Genomic DNA, 20,361 nt, shown 5'->3' with positions numbered 1-20,361 from the left:
ACAAAGTATCAGGAAACACATGTTTCTAGAGAAGAAGTGTGGAATACCTGACTAGTAGAGGGTCAGGTGACAATTGGGAAGGTAGAAACTGACCAAGCTTTTGATCATGTTGCAAGGAGTATCATTCCAGTTTGATTGGGTCACCCTGCAGAGTTTTTTTTTTTTTTTTTTTTTGAGACAGAGTCTTGCTCTGTCGCCCAGGCTGGAGTGCAGTGACTGAATCTCAGCTCACTGCAAGCTCCGCCTCCCAGGTTTATGCCATTCTCCTGCCTCAGCCTCCCGAGTAGCTGGGACTACAGGCACCCGACACCTAGCCCAGCTAGTTTTTTTGTATTTTTTAGTAGAGACGGGGTTTCACCGTGTTAGCCAGGATGGTCTCGATCTCCTGACCTCGTGACCTGCCCGTCTCGGCCTCCCAAAGTGCTGGGATTACAGGCTTGAGCCACCGCGCCTGGCCCGAGTTTTTTTTTAAAAATCCTTGGGTTTTTTTTTTTTTTTGGAAGAGATGCTGTGTTGCTCAGGCTGGTCTTGAACTCCTGGGCTCAAGCGATCCTTCTGGCCCAGCTTCCCAAAGGGCTGGGATTACAGGCATGAGTCACCGCACCCAGCCTCACCTTGCCGATTTTGAAGCTGCACTTCAGGGAGAGTAATACAATATCTTGGCAGACTATTTTTAACTATTGTTCCAAAATTAATGTGTTTTTAAAAAGTAAAAAAGTGCGGATAGCTTTAAAAGATACTTTAAGTAGGCCGGGCATGGTGGCTCACGCCTGTAATCCCACAGTTTGGGAGGCCAGTACGGGCGGATTACCTGAGGTCGGGAGTTCAAGACCAATCTGACCAACATGGAGAAACCCCCATCTCTACTAAAAATGCAAAAAATTAGCCGGGCTTGGTGGCGCATGTCTGTAATCCCAGCTACGTGGGAGGCTGAGGCAGGAGAATCACTTGAACCTGGTAGGTAGAGGTTACAGTGAGCCGAGATGGCGCCATTGCACTCCACCCTGGGCAGCAAGAGCAAGCGAAACTCCGTCTCAAAAAACAAAAACAAAAAAACCTTTAATTATATTTAAATTGGGGAATACTTTTGTTTTATGTATTTTCTTGCACTAAATATATAACCTTTAAGTTAATAACACCAGAAAATTTTTACTTTATAGTTTTAGAACTGCTTAATTAAAATAAAATGTTAGGATACTTTGAATTAGTCACTTACTTTCAAGTATTTTAAACAGTTTAATGTACTGCTTGGTGTTGTTTCTCAATTGACTTGATATTTTTAAACTGTATTTTGTACCTTGTACCATTTATTTTGCAAAATAAATTTCTGTTTGGGCTTATAGATGTGCTTTTAATATTAAAGGGGATTATTAGTGTCAGCTGTAAAATTTTAATTAAGTCTTAAGTAGGTATGTTTTTTTTTTTTCTTTTGAGATGGAGTCTCGCTCTGTCGTCCATGCTGGAGTGCAGTGGCGTGATCTCGGCTCACTGCACCCTCCGCTCCACCCCGGGTTCAAGCGATTCTCCTGCCTCAGCCTCCCGAGTAGCTGGCACTACAGGCACATGCTACCATGTCCGGCTAATTTTTTGTATTTTTGGTAGAGACGGGATTTCACCGTGTTAGCCAGGATGGTCTCGATCTCCTGACCTTGTGATTTGTCCGCCTCGGCCTCCCAAAGTGCTGGGATTACAGGTGTGAGCCACCGTGCCTGGCTGATTATTTTTATAGAGCTCTTGTTAGCCTAATTTCTGGTAATGTTTTATGAAGGTGACTTAATTCCCATCATGAAAATTTCCCATCTTTTCTGTGACTAGCAAGCAGTTATTGCCTTCATAACTTTTTTTTTTTACTGTAAAAAGATAAAGTGCTATTGATAATTACTCCTAAATAACTCAGAACATTTTTTGTTTTACACACATTAATATATACTTCCATGGGAATAGTGTCAGAGAACATCAAATAGGGAAGAGATTATGATTCAGAGTAGTCTTTCTATTCCTATTCTAGAGCCACAGAAAATGTTCATCTTCCTTTAGTTTTTACAAGATTGCCTCTAACATGGATTCTATTCCACTGATATTCTTCCTGCACATGCCTTCTCATACTAACAGTAAGTCACATATCGCAAGTAAGTTTCATTATACATGAGAACTCAGTTGAATGCTTGCCTTTCACTGGCATCTCTTGATCCTCCTCCCCCTCCTTGTGGTGTGCACTGAACTTCTGGTAGGCCACATGTGTTAAGTAGATCATAGGAGTGGTATGAAAATAAAGTGAAATGATGAAAATGTAAAAGCCTTCACAAAATTATAGTGTTTTCTGTTGATTTTTAAGACAAAAGATAAATACTATATATGTAAAAATTTCCTTTTCGAAGTCTTTTTTCTTTTTTTTAGAATGTGCAATAATATGCTTAGCACAGGGCTGTAGTTAACATTTTTGGCAGTTCTTAATGTCGGACTGATGATTGTCCTAGAACTGTTTCAGTGTTAACTACATTCTATTAATGTTACTTTAAAACATTACTTAAAGAAACATGAAGTGGCAACATATTGATTCATGTATTCAGTAAGCAATTGATGGGAAAGAGGTAAACTTTCTTTTTTTTTTTTTTTTCTTTTGAGACGGGGTCTCGCTCTGTCGCCCAGGCTGGAGTGTGGTGGCCGGATCTCAGCTCACTGCAAGCTCCGCCTCCCGGGTTTACGCCATTCTCCTGCCTCAGCCTCCCGAGTAGCTGGGACTACAGGCTCTTGCCACCTCACCCGGCTAGTTTTTTTGTATTTTTTTTAGTAGAGACAGGGTTTAACCATGTTAGCCAGGATGGTCTCGATCTCCTGACCTCGTGATCCACCCACCTTGGCCTCCCAAAGTGCTGGGATTACAGGCTTGAGCCACCGCGCCCGGCTGTAAACTTTCTTAATAACAGTAGAAAGACCTTTCCATTTATATGAAAACTGGTAATTATGACTTGTGTTTTGGTATTTTAAAGCTGTGGTTGGCTGTGCACAGTGGCTCATGCCTGTAATCCCAGCACTTTGGGAGGCTGAGGTGGGTGGATCATGAGGTCAGGAGATAGAGACCATCCTGGCCAACATGGTGAAAACCCCGTCTCTACTAAAAATACAAAAAATTAGCTGGTTGTGGTGGCGCATGCCTGTAGTCCCAGCTACTCTGGAGGCTGAGGCAGGAGAATCGCTTGAACCAAGGAGTCGGAGGTTGCAGTGAACCAAGATCTCGCCACTGCACTCCATCCTGGTGACAGAGCGAGACTCTGTCTCAAAAAAAAAAAAAAAAGAAAGCTGTGATTAACATTTGTTTTGTCATTCATCCAAAACTACATTGGTGACTTTTGTATTGAGTCATTTCATAGGACAACAGGTATTCATGTATTCAGTAAATATTTGACTTCCTACTATATGCCAGGTAGTGATCTAGGTGCTTGGTAGTACACTTGAAAACAAAACAAAGGTCTCTACCCTTATGTAGCTACTGTCCAGTGGAGGTGTGTGTGTGTGTGTGTATATTGGGGGATGGGACTGAGAAACCTTAGACGTACAGAAAGGAAATTATATAGTATGTTCAAAGGTAATAAGTACTATGGAGCAATGAAAGTTAAACAGGTTAGGGCTGGGATGGGGGTAGGTAGCAATTTAAATAGGGAGGTCAGGGTAGGCCTCACCTGAGAAGGGGGCATTTGAACAAAAACTTGAGAAAGGAGGAGGAGGTATTTCAGATAAACCAATTAGTTCAAAGATTCTGTGTCAGGAATGTTCCTTGCCTATTTAAGAAATAGCAGGAGGCCAAAGTTGCTGGGGCAAGGTAGAAACTAGGAGATCAGGGAAGGATCTCTTTCGGTTATCTAGGCCGTATTGGTGAGAGCAGAAATAATGAGAAGCAGTCAGATTTTGGATGTTTTGAAAGTAGATTCGTCCGGGCGCAGTGGCTCACGCCTGTAATCCCAGCACTTTGGGAGCGAAGGTGGGCAGATTACCCAAGGTGAGGAGTTCGAGACCAACCTGGCCAACATGGTGAAACCTTGTCTCTACTAAAAATACAAAAATTAGCCGGGTGTGGTGGCAGGCACCTGTAATTCCAGCTACTCGGGAGGCTGAGGCAGTAGAATCACTTGAACCTGGGAGGCAGCTGGGAGGCAGAGGTTGCAGTGAGCCGAGATTGTGCCACTGTACTCCAGCATGGACGACAGAGCAAGACTCCTTCTCAAAAAAAAAAAAAAAGAAAAAGAGAAAGTAGATTCAACAGGATTTGTTGATAGATTGGATGTGAGATATGCAAGAAAATGGTGTGAAGGGGGATGGGAAGGGCGCAGATCAGGAATTAAGTTTTGGGCATTCTAAGTTTGAGATATCTATTAGCTGTTTAAGATACTGAGTAAGTAGTTGGATGGATGAGTCAGGAGTTTGGGAGTGAGGCCTTGTGGCAGAGACTCTTCACAGTAATACATGTCTCATTTTCTTTAGATACACATCTAGACACCATTTTCCCTTGCGTTAGGTGTGGTGATGTGATTGAGTGGAATGCGAGCTCATGGAATATGGGCACAAGTGATGTGTGCTAGTACTAGGTCTGGCCCGTGCAAACATCATCCTGTTTTCTCCTTCTGTCAGGCTGGCATCTGGAACTGAGATGATTACTGAAGTATGCTGGAAGCCATGTGTCCAAAAACTCAGCCTAGATTCCTGAATGATCGTGTACATAAGGACCACCCTGTTAACCTGTTCAGATTCCTAGTACTGTTAGATAACTAAGAAATACACTTTGTCATGTTTGTATCCTTTTACCTTTTGCGTGTTATAACCATTAGCCAGCCTTAAATTTGGGCATTTAGATGATACTTAAAGCTGTGAAGCTAATGTGTGCTCATCAAGGGAATGAATGTGGATAGGAAAAAGAAAAGATCCAAAGTTGGAAAAAAGAGGAAGAACCTGAGAGGGAGCAACCAGTGAGGGAGGAAATAAAATGAAGAAAGTTTATTAATAGAGAGTGGTCAGTTGTATAAAATGCTACTGCTAGGTCAAGTAAGGTGAAAACTAAGAATTTATCATTGGAGTTAACAAAGTGGAGGTCCTGGGATTTAGATAAGAGTAGAGCATTGAGGTGAAATATTGAAGGAGATGTTTTGATTGAAGTGATTTTAAGAGAGAAGAGGAGGGGAAGTAAAGATGGTGAGGAATTATCCTGTAAAGAGGAACAGAGAAATGGGGTCAGAGCTAGTGAGGAAAGTGGGGTCAATAAATTTTTAATGATAAGAAAAATAAGGGCATATGATGATAGGAATAAGCCATTAGAGAGTAAAACATTTCAGGAGGGAGAGATAAGAATTGCTGAAGCACTGTCTTAGAAGAGGCAAGAGGGAAAGGGATTTAGTGTATAAATAGGAAGGATTGGCTTTCTGTAGGAGCGTCTATACTTTATGATAATAGGCCATAAAGCAGAGTATGCGGATACAAATGCTGCTAGGAAGGTTGATGTGATTGGTGGAGTCTGTACACATTCTCTTCCAGTTGCTTTGGGTTTTTTCAGTGAGGTAAGACTTGAGGTTATCAGTCGAGAATGAGGATTGGAGATATGTGAAAGTAGCTCCGCAGAAGTATGGGTGCATAAATGAACTGGAAACAAATAGTAAAATTAATGGGCAATTTTTTTCTTTTAAGAGACCGGGGTCTCACTCTGCTACCCAGGCTGGAGTACAGTGGAGTGCAGTGGCACAGTCATAGCTCACTGCAGCCTCCAACTCCTGGGCTCAAGTGATTTTCTCACCTCAGCTTCCCGAGTAGCCAGGACTACAGGCTAATGGCAGTATTAAGTTATTTTATGAGTTGTCTAGACAGCATTATGGGTCTCCTAACTTTCTGGTACTGATCTTCAGATCAGAGTTAAATGTAATTTGCCCAGGCAGTTTAAACGCTCAATGTGAGTCATTTTCATTTGGACTCAAACATGGAATCATTGGGAAATAGAATATTAATTATTATTATTATTATTATTATTATTATTTTTTTTTTTTGAGACGGAGTCTCGCTCTGTAGCCCAGGCTGGAGTGCAGTGGCCGGATCTCAGCTCACTGCAAGCTCCGCCTCCCGGGTTCACGCCATTCTCCGGCCTCAGCCTCCCGAGTAGCTGGGACTACAGGCGCTGCCACCTCGCCCGGCTATTTTTTGTATTTCTTAGTAGAGACGGGGTTTCACCGTGTTAGCCAGGATGGTCTCGATCTCCTGACCTCGTGATCCGCCCATCTCGGCCTCCCAAAGTGCTGGGATTACAGGCTTGAGCCACCGCGCCCGGCCTAGAATATTAATTATTACTCCTTCATGAAGTACCTGCCACTATCCTGCCATGAATGTAAGCTAAATTTGGAGCAGTCTGGTAACTACTTTTCTTTTAAAAACATTTTCTTTTTAAAGATACTAAGTATCGAATACTTACTGGTTTTTCTATGTAGAATAACATAATCTCAACATTACTTTCTTTCACTCTCCAAATTTGACTTGTCTTTGTTCATGTTTTTCCTACCACCTGAAATACAGATTTCCTCCCCCTTCCCACCCTCCAAACCTTCCAGACTTAGCTGACCTACTATTTATTCTAGGAAGTTTTTCTTAACCTCTTTCCAAGCCCTAGTTGATGCCTCTGCTTTGTGCTTTTGTAGAAGCCCAGGGTTTACCTTGTTTTGCTGACTGTATTGTATTGTGTTTTTTTTTTTGTTGATAGGTATTTGTTTTTCCTCTAGACCTGGACTGTTCAGTCATACTTTCTGTGATGATGGAAACGTTCAGTGTCGTCTTAAAATGGTAGACAGTAGCCATATCTGTGTGGTTACTGTGCACTTAAAATTTGCATAGTAGGACTGAGGAACTACATTTTATTTCATTTTAATTAATTTAAAATTAACTAGTCTCATGGCTAGTGACTGCTTTGATCAGTGCAGTTCCAGACCCCTTCAAAGTCAAGAGTGTGTGGGATTCATACTTATTTTCTCATTGCTTAACAATAGTACAGTCTACTACTTAAATGACCAAATTCTTTTTCAGTACTCTTAGCCTGCATAGTTATAACTCACCTGGAATATGGCAGTTTTCTTCTCTAGATTTCTGTCTTTAACCATAGCTTTTCAGTTTGTTTTCAAGATTATGTTGATTTACACAGCACTGAGTTATTCAGTCCTGTGAAGTTAGCATTTTGGTTGGATGTGGTGGCTGGTGTCTGTAATCCCAGCAATTTGGGAGGCTGAGGCGGGAGAATTGCTTGAAGCCAGGAGTTTGAGATCAGCCTGGGCAACATAGCGAGCCCCTGTCTCTACAAAAAATTAGCTGAGTGTGGTGGCATCCACATGTAGTCCCAGCTACTTGGGAGGCTGAGGGTGGGAGGATTGCTTGAGCACAGTTCACGGCTGCAGTGAGCTATGATCGCACCACTGCACTCCTGCCCGAGTGACAGAACGAGACCCTCTCAATAAAAAAAAAAGGTTATTTTTTTTCCCCTTTAGGACTGAAAAATTGGGTGTTGCAAGATTACCTCAAGGACTGATCTGAGAACTGGGCATGGTAAGGAAGAAACTCAAGTGGCCAGGCTCTGGTTTGTGGGGGTAGGTGGGCAATTTCTGTTTCAGCCAAAGCAGTTCTACTTCATAAATTAATATATTGGAATTGTGCTTGGGATTTCATTTGGAGGGGAAAAAAGCCTTATAAACAATAACACTGTTAATTGAAGAGACAAATCATGCATATGGCAGCACGTGATTAAGCACCAAATTGGATGACAGATCAAGAAGACGTGGGAGGTTGTTATGGGTTAGTGAGGTCTTGATGGAAGTTAAGGTTTAGTTTAGGTAGGTAGAAGGAAGACAAAAGGATGTAATAGGCAGCGGGAATAGAATTTGCAAAGAATTGGAGTTGGAAATACGTATGTTAGTTTTGATTAAGAAACAGAATGAGCTGTTTATAGTTGAGCCAATTGTATGAAATAAAATTTGATGAAATTAGATGGGACTGGCTTGTAGAAAATGATAGACTGACAAAAAAATGCACTTTATATTGTATGCAATGGGATGAAATCCTTGGAGGTATTTTGGTTGTTACAAAGATGGAGGAAGAGGACACTATTAGCATTTGATGAGAAAGGATCAGGGAAGTCAGCCATGCCACAATGTTCAGGACAGTTTGCATGTTTAAGAATTGTTCCACATCACCACATGACCTAGAATGACTTTGCTGGACTTTGATGATGTAGGTTTAAAAAAAAAAAGTGATCATATTGATCTGAGCATAGACGGTAACTCCATTTTATGTATGAGGCACTTTGTTGTTGTTGTTGTTGTTGTTGTTGTTGTTTTGAGATGGAGTTTCGCTCTTGTTGCCCAGGCTGGAGTGCAGTGGCACCATCTCGGTTCACTGTAACTGAGGCACCTTTAATATACACTAAGATTTTCAGGAATTCAGTTACTACAATATTGGAGGAATGCTGAAGTTTTTGTTCAGAACTTTATTGGGGTACTCCACTGCTTTAGAAAATCACGTAATTGATGGTAGTGTCACTTGTGCAGTATTGGTGACCCAGATACTCTTCAGTCTGCAGTTGTAACTGCCACAGTCACAGTGCTTGTTACATATATGTATAAACAACCCTCAATATGTTATTTATTATAGTAATTGCCTAAATATTATAAAATTGCACTAAGGTAGATTATCTCTGAATTATATTTATTTATTTTATTTATTTATTTATTTATTTATTTATTTTTTGTTTATGAGACAGAGTTTTGCTCTTGTTGCCCAGGGTGAAGTACAATGGCACAATCTTGGCTCACCAAAACCTCCGCCTCCCAGGTTCAAGCGATTCTCCTGCCTCAACCTCCCAAGCAGCTGGGATTACAGGCATGCACCACCGTGCCAGCTAATTTTGTATTTTTAGTAGAGACGGGGGTTTTCCATGTTGGTCAGGCTTGTCTCGAACTCCCGACCTTAGGTGATCTGCCCGCCTTGGCCTCCCAAAGTGCTGGGATTACAGGCATGAACCATTGTGCCCAGCCTCTGAGTTACATTGAAGGATAGTATGGAGAATGTACAAAATAGTTGTAAAAAGGAGAAATTGATTTCTGTTTTCAGTATTGGAGAACTGGGTTATTCAGATGAATCCTTTTGATGAAAACAACTAAAATTCTTGGAAACAGTATTTAAAAAAAAGAAAGAAAGAAAACTTAGAGCAATTACAGAGCTGAAAAGATAGTGGGGAGCTGCCAGGCCAAATTGTAGGAATAAACAATAATCCAAATAAATAAGTGGGTTAAGTAGCTTTTGCCCTAAGGGCAGTTGCGAATCTGTATAAGTTGGGCTTTGGTTTTTTTTTGTGGACCATTGGGGTGAAGAGGACAGAAATCAAGGCCTAGAGTTCATCTGAAGTGACAGTCAAAAAGAATAACCTCAATTTTAGATGGGACCCCAATGACTCTATCGTTAGGTTAAGGATGAAACAACTAAACTGTCTACACACTCCCATATCCAGGTGATTGTAGGAAAGGTTGAATGGAGCAGGAAGAGGAAAAGGAAGTTAAGAAAAATAAACCTTTCAAGTTGTGACCACAGTTTTAGTCTTCACAGTGATTTACCTTACAGGTTTGCTGTGTCTGGGTGGTCCAGGGACCCTCCATGATAAATGACCCTCCAGCCATTTATCATGGTTACTGATTTCAGACTAGTATTACTTCCATGGCCTGGCAGATGGAAAGGCAAATCATCTGTGGAGAAAGGCCCTTCATTCCAGGAAATTGCTACCAGTAATTTTTCAAGGACAGTGAACAGTACATTGTCGCAAGTAATCAAACATAGTAAAAATAAAAAAATTAGCAAGCAAAATTACCTGAGATATATATAATATGTAATATATGTGTAGAATTCTTTCAGGAATGTAATTAAAATTTGTGTAGTTTTCTTTATGTACATATACCTAAAAGTAAGTTTTTAAAGAGGAAAAATAATAACCAAGCATGCATCCAGTTGGCACTGTGAATAAAAAGAGAGCGGAAATAGATCTATAAAATCTTCAAATGTTGCAAATATCAGATGGATTTAAAACAATCACTGTTAAATTTAAAGAATTGGAGACAAACTTGAAGAACAAAAGACTCTTATAAAGTGACTTAGGGCCGGGTGCGGTGGCTCACGCCTGTAATCCCAGCACTTTGGGAGGCCAAGGCAGGCGGATTACCTGAGGTCAAGAGTTCAAGACCAGCCTGGCCAACATGGTGAAACCTCGTCTCTACTAAAAATACAAACATTAACGATGTGTGGTGACGCATGCCTGTAATCCCAGCTGCTCAGGAGGCTGAGGCGGGAGAATCACTTGAACCTGGGAGGCGGAGGTTGCAATGAGCCGAGATGGCACCATTGCACTCCAGCCTGGGCTACAAGAGTGAAACTCTGTCTCAAAAAAAAAGAAGTGACTTTGGTACATGCCTGTAATCTCAGTACTTTGGGAGACTGAGGTGGGAGGGTCCCTTGAGGCCAGGAATTTGGGACCAGCTTGAGCCCAGGAGTTTGAGGCTGCAGTGACCTATGATTGTGCCACACTGCACTCCAGCCTAGGCAACAGTATGAGAAACTGTCTCAAAAAAAAGGAAAAAAAAGGAAAAAAAAGTCGGACACAGTGGCTTACGCCTGTAATCCCAGCACTTTGGGAGGCCAAGGCAGACGGATCATGAGGTCAGGAGATCAAGACCATCCTGGCTAACACGGGGACACCCTGTCTCTACTAAAAGTACAAAAAATTAGCCGGGCGTGGTGGCAGGCACCTGTAGTCCCAGCTACTCGGGAGACTGAGGCAGGAGAATGGCGCGAACCTGGGAGGCGGAGCTTGTAATGAGCTGAGATCGCACCACTGCACTCCAGCCTGGGTGACAGTGCAAGACTGTCTCAAGAAAAAAAAGGGGGGGTAAAAAATCCAACTTAGTAGATTTTCTAAAAACCAAATAGAAGTTCCAGAAGTGAACACTTTACCAAATATACCTAAGAGAAAGGTTTAACAGGTTATACCTAGCTGAAGAAAGAGTTCATTACCTAGAAGACAAGGCAGAAGAAACTGTTTAGAATGTGGCACAGAATAAAAAAGACAGAAAATATTGACGAAAGGTAAAGAGACATGGAAGACAGAGTGAGATCTAGTTTCTTTAATCAGAGCTCTGGAAAGAGAGGAGAAAGACAATGGTACAGAAGTAATATTTCAAAAGACATTTCTGGCTGAAAATTTTGTAGATCCAGTGAGAAACCAGTTGATTGATTTAAGCTTAATGAATTTCTAGCAATATAAATAGAAATCTACACCCAGACAAATCATAGGAAAACTGCATAAACCCAGATACAAGGAGAAAAGTCTTAAAAAAGATGTTTTTCAAAGAAGCAACTATGGACTGATGGTTGACTTGTCAACAGAAAATCATATATATTCTCAAAATAACTCCCAATCTAGAATTCTATAATTAGCAAAAAATTATCCCTCAAGAATGAGGGTAAAATACTTAGTTGAACAAACCATCAGCTCTTTCTAAAGGAAATTACAAAGTATACATTAATACTTAAGGTGAAAGATTCCAGATAAAAGTCTGAGGTATAAAATGGAATGAAGAGCAAAGAGAGTGGCAAATATGTGGATGTACTGAAAGAAACATTGGCTGTATAAAGTACTAGTAAGACCTTAATTAAAATACGTGACAAGAAGCTGGGCATGGTACTTTGAGAGGCTGAGGCGGGCAGATTGCTTGAGCCCAGGAGTTTGAGACCAGCCTGGGCAACATAGTGAAATCCCATCTCTACAAATAATACAAAAATTAGCTGGGTTTGGTGGTGCATGCCCGTAGCCCCAGCTGCTCAGGTGACTGAGGTGAGAAGATCGCTTGAGCCCAGGAGGTTGAGGCTGCAGTGATCCTTGGTCGTGCCACTGCACACCAGCCTGGGCAACAGAGTGAGACCCTGTCTCAAAATAATAAAATATGTGAGACAAGTGAAGGCAGTGTTCTAAGACCTTTGTATTGTCAGAGAGAAAGGTAGAAAGTATTAATTGACTTGCCCTTGACAAATTATATGTTTTAATTTCTAGTTTATCGTCTAAAAATGTAGAAACCAGACTTTTACCTTCTAAACCAACAGAAGAGAACAAATGATTAATAAAAATTAATCCCAAGGAAGTGAAGAAAAGAAAGAACCAGTAGGACAAATAGCACAAAGTAAGATGGGTAGATTTAAATTTAAACATATCACCGGCAACATTAAATACAAAATGGATTAAATTATTCAGTTAAAAGACAAAGATTGTTACACTGCATTTCCAAAAAAATTCAATTATATGGTGTTTATAAGAAATATATCTGAAACCTAAGAATAAAGATCAAACGTAATTATTGCAATAAGAAGTGCCATGCATATTCTAAGAGACAGTATGGTACAGTTAATATCAAAAGTGGACAGTAAGGCAGAAAACATTGGCAGAAGTGTCACTTCAAATGATAAAATGACCGATTCACTGTGAAGATTTAATAGCCTTAGTAATATAGTATAACCTGAAATATAGCCTTAGAATATTTATAGCAAAAGTTAACGAAACTACAAGAAATAGACAAATTCACAGTCTTGTGAATGGGGTATTTTTAAACAGCTCTCTAACTGATATAAGAAGCAGATAGGTTAGTTAGGATATAGAATACTTGTATAACGCAATGAACAAGTTTAACCCAGTGGGTGTATAGAACCCATTCTACCCAGCAGTGTGGCAGGCTACACATTATTTTCAAGCATGTAGGACTTTGCGGGGGGGAAATTGACTGAGTAAGATGTTGTAAAACAAGTTTCAACAAATTTCAAAGGATTGAAACCAAAAAGGCATCTTTTTCTGTCCATAATGCATTTTCATTAAAGATCTCTATCAGGGTAATTTTTAAAGCTTCATATGTTAGAAATTGAGCAACTGTTAATACTTTGAAATAATCTGGTCAGGCACAGTGGCTCACACGTGTAATCCCAGCACTTTGGGAGGCCGAGGTGGGCGAATCACGAGGTCTGGAGTTTAAGACCAGCCTGGCCAACATGGTGAAACCGTGTCTCTACTGAAAATACAAAAAGTAGCTGGGCGTGGTGGTGCATGCCTGTAGTCCCAGCTACTTGGGAGGCTGAGACAGAAGAATCACTTGAACCCAGGAGGCAGAGGTTGCAGTGAGCCGAGATCATGCCATTGCACTCCAATCCGAGAGAGCAAGACACCATCTAAAACATAGTAATCCATGCATTAAAGAAGAAATCACAATGGAAGTTGGAAAATACCTTGAACTGGATGATTAAAAATTTTTGATTGATCAAATTCCACAACTTAATGTATCTTAGACCATTGAAAGTGAGAGAATCAAATGTTACGTCTTTAGATATGAAGGTTCTTGACGCTCCTCCCCTACCCCCCCAAAAAAGAAGTACCTACCACCTATGAAAGATTCTTGATTGAAAAAAAAAATAACTGAGTTGGAGTTTCATTAATCTTCTAGATCTACTGGGAAATTCACAATCATTTGTTCACTCCATGAGTCATAATTGTTTTGCTGTGGATGGTCTTGCCTCAATGTTGATGGCTGCTGGCTCATCCCTGGTGGTTACTGAAGGATAGGATGGCAATGCCAATTTCTTAAGACAACAGTGAGGTTTGTGGCATCAATTGACTTCTTTGCACAAAAGATTTCTCTGTACCAGGTGATGCTGTCTGGTAGCATTTAAACCACAGTAGAACTACTTTTAAAATTGAAGTCAGTGCTCTCAAATCTGCCAGTGCTTCATCAACTAATTCTATGTAATATTCTAAATCCTTTGCTGTCATTTTAACAGTGCTTGCCCACAGCATCTTCAGCAAGAGTAGAGTTCATGTCAAGAAACCACTTTTTTTACTCATCCATAAGAAGTAACTTCCCATTTGTTCAAATTTCATCATGATATTATAGCAATTCAGTCACATCTTTAGGTTCCACTACTAATTGTAGTTCTCTTGCTGCTTCTACCATACCTGCAGTTCCTTCCTCCATTGAAGTTTTGAACTCAAAGTCATCCATGAGGGTTAGAATCAACTTCTTCCAAACTCCTGTTAATGTTGCCAGTTTGACCTCCTCCCATGAATTACAGATGTTCTTAATGGCATCGAGAAAGGTGAATTCTTTGCAGAAGGCTTTCAATTAATGTTACCCAGATCCATCAGAGTAATAACAATACCTGTGGCAGCTATAGCGTAATGAAAGGCACTTCTTAAATGAAGTGTTGAAAGTCAGAATTACTTCTTGATCCATGGGTTGCAAAATTTATGTGTTAGCAGGTGAGAAAACATTAATCTTCCTGTACCTCTCCATCAGAGCTCTTGGGTGACCAGGTTCATTGTCAGTGAGTAGTAATGTGTTAGAAGGAATCTTTTCTTCTGAGCAGTGGGTCTCAACAGTGGGCTTAAAATATTCAGCAAGCTATGCTGTAAAAGAATGTGCTGTCATCCAGGCTTCATTGTTCCACTTACAGAGCACAGACAGTAAATTTTGCAGAATTCCGAAGGGCCCTAGGATTTTTGGAATGATAAATGAGCATTGGCTTCAACTTAAAGTCACCAGCTGCATTAGCCTCTAACAAGAGTCATCCTGTCCTTTGAAGCTTTGAAGCCAAGCATTGACTTAGGGAAATGTTGTGGCTGGTTTGATCTTCTATCCAGATCACTAAAACTTTCTTTATATTAGCAATTAGGTTGTTTTGCTTGCTTAAACTATTTTTCTTTTAATTCTTAGAGGGTCTCACTGTGTTGGCTAGGCTGATCGCAAACTCCTGGCCTCAAGCAATCCTCCCACCTTGGCCACTGAAAGTGCTGGGATTACAAGCATAAGCCGTAGTGCCTGGCCTGCTTTCTTATCATTCATGTATTCACTGGGGTAGTACTTGCAGTTTCCTCCAAAAACTCTGCCTTTGCATTTACAATCTGGCTGTTTGGTACAAGAGGCCTACCTTTCAACATGCCTTCTTCACTAAGCTTAATCATTTCTAGCTTTTGATCTCAAGAGAGACATGTGACTCTTGGTTTCACTTGAACACTTAGAAGTCATTGTAGGGTTTTTAATTGGCCTAATTTCGATATTGTGTCTCAGGGAATAGGAGGCCCAAGAAGGGGTAGGACAATAGCTGGTCAGTGAAGCAGTGAGAACACACACAACATTCATTGAATAAGTTCACTGCCTTATACGGGTGTGGTTTGTGGCACCCCAAAACAATTACAATAGTAACATCGCAGGTCATAAAACACCAAAATAGACATCATAATGTTGCAAAAGTTTGAAATACTGTGAGAATTACTGAAATGTGACAGAGACGTGAAGTGAGCATATGCTGTTGGAAAAATGGTGCCAACAGACTTGCTCGATGCTGGGTTACCACCAACCTTCAGTTTGTAAAAAACAAACAAAAACCATTATCTGCTCAGAGCAGTAAAGCAAAGCACAATAAAATGAAGCATGCCTATACAGTTTATACTTTACAGTCATTGGTTAAATTTACTCATTCCTTTTAAGCATAAAAAATAATTATTTAGCACCTTTGTGCTGAGTTGTATGCTAGGCACTGGGATATAGAAATGAATGATAGTCTGTCTTCAAGGAGCTTACAGTTTAGTGGTAGAAGCAGATAAATAAGTAAAGAATTAAGGACCATGTACTGTGATGAAAGTGTGCCCCAGATGCAGAAGAGTCACAGAAAAGGAGCACAATTCAATATGCTTTTAGGGGATGGAAGACAGATTTCCTAGGAAAGGAGATACTTAAACTAAATTTTAAATACTTAAGATGTACAAAATCTTTATAAAGAAGAGTAATTAAACCTTATTTAGAGACAGACCACCTATATAAATAGTACACACCATGTACTGAGTGTGGATTGAAAGACTGAGTATGTTAAAAATGTTAGTATTTCTCAAACTGATAGTGGATTTATTGAAATCCAAATGCACATTCCTGTAGGTTTTTCTATGGAACCTAACAACCTGATTCAGCAATTTCCATGGAAGTTTTAAAGAGGCAAGAATAGCCAAAATATACTTTAAAAACAGTAAGGTAGAAAGACTTTTTCTATTTGGCAAATTTTGAATGCTATATGGTAGGCACTGCTCATCTTGGTTATTACCTTGGTGAATGTGAGATCTGGCTCCCACCCAAAGCTCGCATTCAGATCCACTTGTAGTGATATCTAGGGTTTTGAATAGAACACTTCCTGAAATACAGGTAAGTACTGGGACTACCAACAAACAAACTTACAACACTAATTTTATTATATGATATTTGTATTTAAAATTTTTCTTGATCATATTTTTTCATGCAAACTTTCGTTAATTGCTATTAACTTCTTTTGACATAGGAAGCTTAGAAATAGGCTTTGCTTATAATCTTTAATATTTGTGTCAGTTGGACTATGGCTTTGTTAGAAAGGTAGAGGAGAATCTACTGCTGAGTGCTGTCCATAGAGCAGTTACCTGACTGAGGAGAGAGGGAGGATGACCTTGAGGGTCTGACAGGCATGGGTTTTTAGGCCCAGCCTGTGGAGTGTCTGAGGGACTTATAAAAAGAAAAGGGACCCAGGCGCAGTGGCTCATGCCTGTAATCTCAGCACTTTGGGAGGCCAAGGTAGGTGGGTCACTTGAGGCCAGGAGTTTGAAACCAACCTGGCCAACATGGTGAAACCCCGTCTCTACTAAAACTACCAAAATTAGTTGGCTGTGGTGGTGCACGCCTGTAATCCCAGGTACTCAGGAGGTTGAGGCCCAAAAATCACTTGAATCCAGGAGGTGAAGGTTGCAGTGAGCCGAGATTGTGCCATTGCCGTCTAGCCTGGGCGACAGAGCAAGACTCAGTCTTAAAAACAAACAAGCAAACAAAAAATAGCAACAAAAAGAGGAGCTGAATAACAAAATGGCAGGTAATACTAAATAATGTAGATGAATTTTCTTACATAGGGGTAGGTGGATGGACACCTACCTGCTCTATGGCAGATTAGTTGAGAAAGGATACACTTGCTGGAACAATGCCTACCATATTAAATAAATGAAGCTAGACTTCCCCATCTGTTATGCATAAAAATCAATTTCTTGTAGGTTAAAGATTAAATACAAAAGGGGCAACCTTGAAAGCTTTTAGAAAAATAAAGGGCCATTATTTAAGGCAGAGAAGGATTTCTTAAAACTCAAAACACTAGCCATAAAAAATGGACAAATTTGACTACATTGAAAATAGAAACTTCTATTCATTAAGCGCCATTAAGACACTGAAAAGACAAGGCAAGGAATAGAAGATATGTATAACACACACTATTAGTTATCTATTGTTGTGTGATTACCTAAGACTTAGCAGTATGCAATAACATTTATCTCACAGTTCTGTGGGTCAGGAATCTGAGAGTGGCTTAGTTGGATGGTTCTGGCTTAGGGCCTTGAGGCTGTAATCAGTCAATGGCTGCAGTCATTTGAAGGCTTGACTGCTTAGTGCTCCATCATGTGGATGTAGCAGGCCTCAGAAAATCCACTTTCAAATTTATTCACATGGGCCTCTTCATAGGGTCACCTCACAGCCGGTAGCTTTCTAGAAGAGAGTAAGAGAGAACACCCAAGATGGAAACCACAGTATTTCAGTCTTGGAAGTGGCACCCCATCACTTCTGCCATATTCTTTTTGTTAGAAGCAAGGCAGTAACTCCAGCTCACATTCATGGGGAGTTTGTACAAGGCACAAATACCAGGAGGTGAGGATCATTGGGAGCCATTTTAGAGGCTACCTACTACAACATATAAAGAATGAACTGGTATGAAAAATAATGCATGAAGAATTCCTATGGATTACTAAGACAAAGAACACCAAATTGAAAAAAGGGTAAAAAATCCTGAGCTGGCATTTGAATTTAAAAAAAAAAAAAAATTAAATGATTGATAAACATATGAAATGATCCTTAATCTTGTTAACAATTAGGAGAATAGAAATTAAAACTACAGTGAGAGACCATGCCATATAAAGTAGATTGGCAGAAATGAAAACATCTGACAATATTAAGCATTGGTGAGGCTATGGAGCAGTCTGAACTTTCTTCCACTGATGGATGGGAATGTAAATTGGGGGAAAATCCTTTGGAAAATAATAGGATATCCTATAACCAGCAATACCACTCACTCTTAGGCGTTTACCCTGGACTAATGGTTCTTGAGTGTGCATCAGAGTCATCTGGAAGACTTGTTAAACCCAACTGTTGGGGCCACCCTTAGAGTTTCTGATTAAGTAGGAATGGGGTGGAGCCTGATAGTTTGCATTGCATTTTTAACAAGTTACCGCAGGGAGCGGGCTGGGGAATGGGGGAGGGTGGTCGGGATGTTGGTGCTGCTTGTCCAGAAATCATACTTTGAGAGTCAGCCATTGCCTTAGACATAGAGAAATGTGTGAATATGTGAAGTAGGAAGCATGTATATAAGAATGCTCAGAACAGCATTATTCATATTAACCCCAAGATAGAAAAAAAGTTCAAGTTTCCTCAGTAGTGCAGTAGATACCATTGTGTGTTTACTTATGAAACAAAAAACTAGTTCAAATAGCTGAGAAAAAAAAACCACACTACAGACAGCTCCTGCATCAATATGTATGAATCTCACAAATATATTAGTCATACCTTAGAACCAAGTCACAAAAGATTACATGCAACATGATTCTATTCATAAACAGTTTAAAAAACAAATGTAGTTAACTGTATTGTTTAGGAATACAAATATAGGTACTAGAATTGTAAGTAGAGATACTAGAATTATAAGAAAAATTAAGGGAATCATGATGACAAGAGTGAGTGATAGTGACTACCTCAGGGAGGAGAGAAAGTGGATGTGATAGAGGAAGGACAAATGGGAGACTTTTAAGATAATTGGCAATGCCGTTTCTTACCTTGGGTTGTGGGGTTTGCTTTACAGTTGTGCTTTAATGGAACGATGTTTTGCAAATGCTTCTCTACGTAGTTTTATAATAAAAAAGGGAAAGTTTATCTCATTTTAATTTTCATCTCTGATTACTAGTGAGGTTGAGTATATTTTTGTGTGTTAGCCTTTGGGTTTTTTCTTAAATTGTTTGTAGACATGCCATTTGTAGATTATGCTATTTGTTTTAAACTTATTTTTAGGTGTTCTGTTATGGATAGTCTTCTTTATCCATCATATGTCAAATACTTCCTTCTAGTCCTTTTTTATTTTTATTTTTATTTTTATTTATTTATTTATTTACTTAAGAGGCAGGCTTCCCACTCTGTTGAGGCCCAGGCTGGAGTGCAGTAGTGTAATCATAGCTCACTGCAGCCTCCTCGGCTCAAGTAGTCTTCCAGCCTCAGCCTCCTAAGTAGCTGGGACAAATGCACACCACTGTGCTCAACTAATCTCAAAAAAAATTTTTTTTTTTGTAGAGATGGAGTCTCACTATGTTGTGCAGGCAGGTCTCGAACTCCTGGCTTCAAGTGATCCTCCTGCCTTGGCCTCCCAAAGTGTGGAATTACAGACTTGAGACGCTGTTCCTGCCCTAGCCTTTCCTTACAAAGAAGTTTGTTGTTGTTACTGTTTATGTGGTCAGATTTAGCAGTCTTTTCATTTATTCATTTATTTATTTATGAAATCTTTCCTGGCCGGGGGCAGTGGCTCACGCCTGTAATCCCAGCACTTTGGGAGGCCAACGCGGGCAGATCACGAGGTCAAGAGATTGAGACCATCCTGGCCAACATGGTGAAACCCCGTCTCTACTAAAAATACAAAAAGTAGCTGGATGTGGTGATGTGCGCCTGTAGTCCCAGCTACTCGTTAGACTGAGGCAGGAGAATTGCTTGAACCTGAGAAGCAGAGGTTGCAGTGAGCCAAGATAGTGCCACTGCACTCCAGCCTGGCGACAGAGTGAGACTCTGTCTCAAAAAAAAAAAAAAAGAAATCTTTCTTATTCAGAGTTAAAAGCATATTCTCTATATTGTCTTCTCATAAATTTAAAAAATTTTGTTTAGGTATTTAAGCAGTCTAGTATTTGTTACATGAAGATATCTTGGGGGAAATTATTTTCCCAACACCATTTGTACGTATGTGCACTGTCTTTTTCTCACTTATTTGTAAAGCAACCTCTCGTTTCTACCAGATTCCCATGAACCAAATTCTGGGCTATTTCTTAACCTGCTTGTCTATAACTGTTTGTCCACATTACTACTTTATATCTTTGGTTTTGGTAATGCCAGTCTCTTTTGTTTATTTGGTGCAAACATATGCTCATTCACTCTTCCATGTGACCATTAGAAGAATTAGATTGTCAGT

At 40.1% G+C, this 20,361-nt stretch overlaps 1 protein-coding gene across 8 annotated transcripts in view; it reads left to right on the top strand.

The window, feature by feature from the left end:
- Window positions 1-20,361, top strand: part of BRAF (B-Raf proto-oncogene, serine/threonine kinase) — a 203,090-nt gene that overhangs the window by 8,844 nt on the left and 173,885 nt on the right. Inside the window, exon 2 of one of the 8 annotated variants that reach the window (XM_065542676.1) lies at window positions 7,506-7,563. The exons of the other annotated variants lie outside the window; for them this stretch is intronic. Coding sequence (XP_065398748.1) covers window positions 7,561-7,563 — 3 coding nt within the window. The 5' untranslated portion in view covers window positions 7,506-7,560. The remainder of the gene's footprint in view (window positions 1-7,505; window positions 7,564-20,361) is intronic. 8 annotated transcript variants of the gene reach the window in all.

Source organism: Macaca fascicularis, chromosome 3 (genome assembly GCF_037993035.2).
Source record: "Macaca fascicularis isolate 582-1 chromosome 3, T2T-MFA8v1.1".
In the NCBI taxonomy this organism is placed as follows: domain Eukaryota; kingdom Metazoa; phylum Chordata; class Mammalia; order Primates; family Cercopithecidae; genus Macaca; species Macaca fascicularis.
The sequence above is the reverse complement of the archived record's forward strand: the minus strand, read 5'-3'. Positions and strand labels throughout refer to the sequence as shown.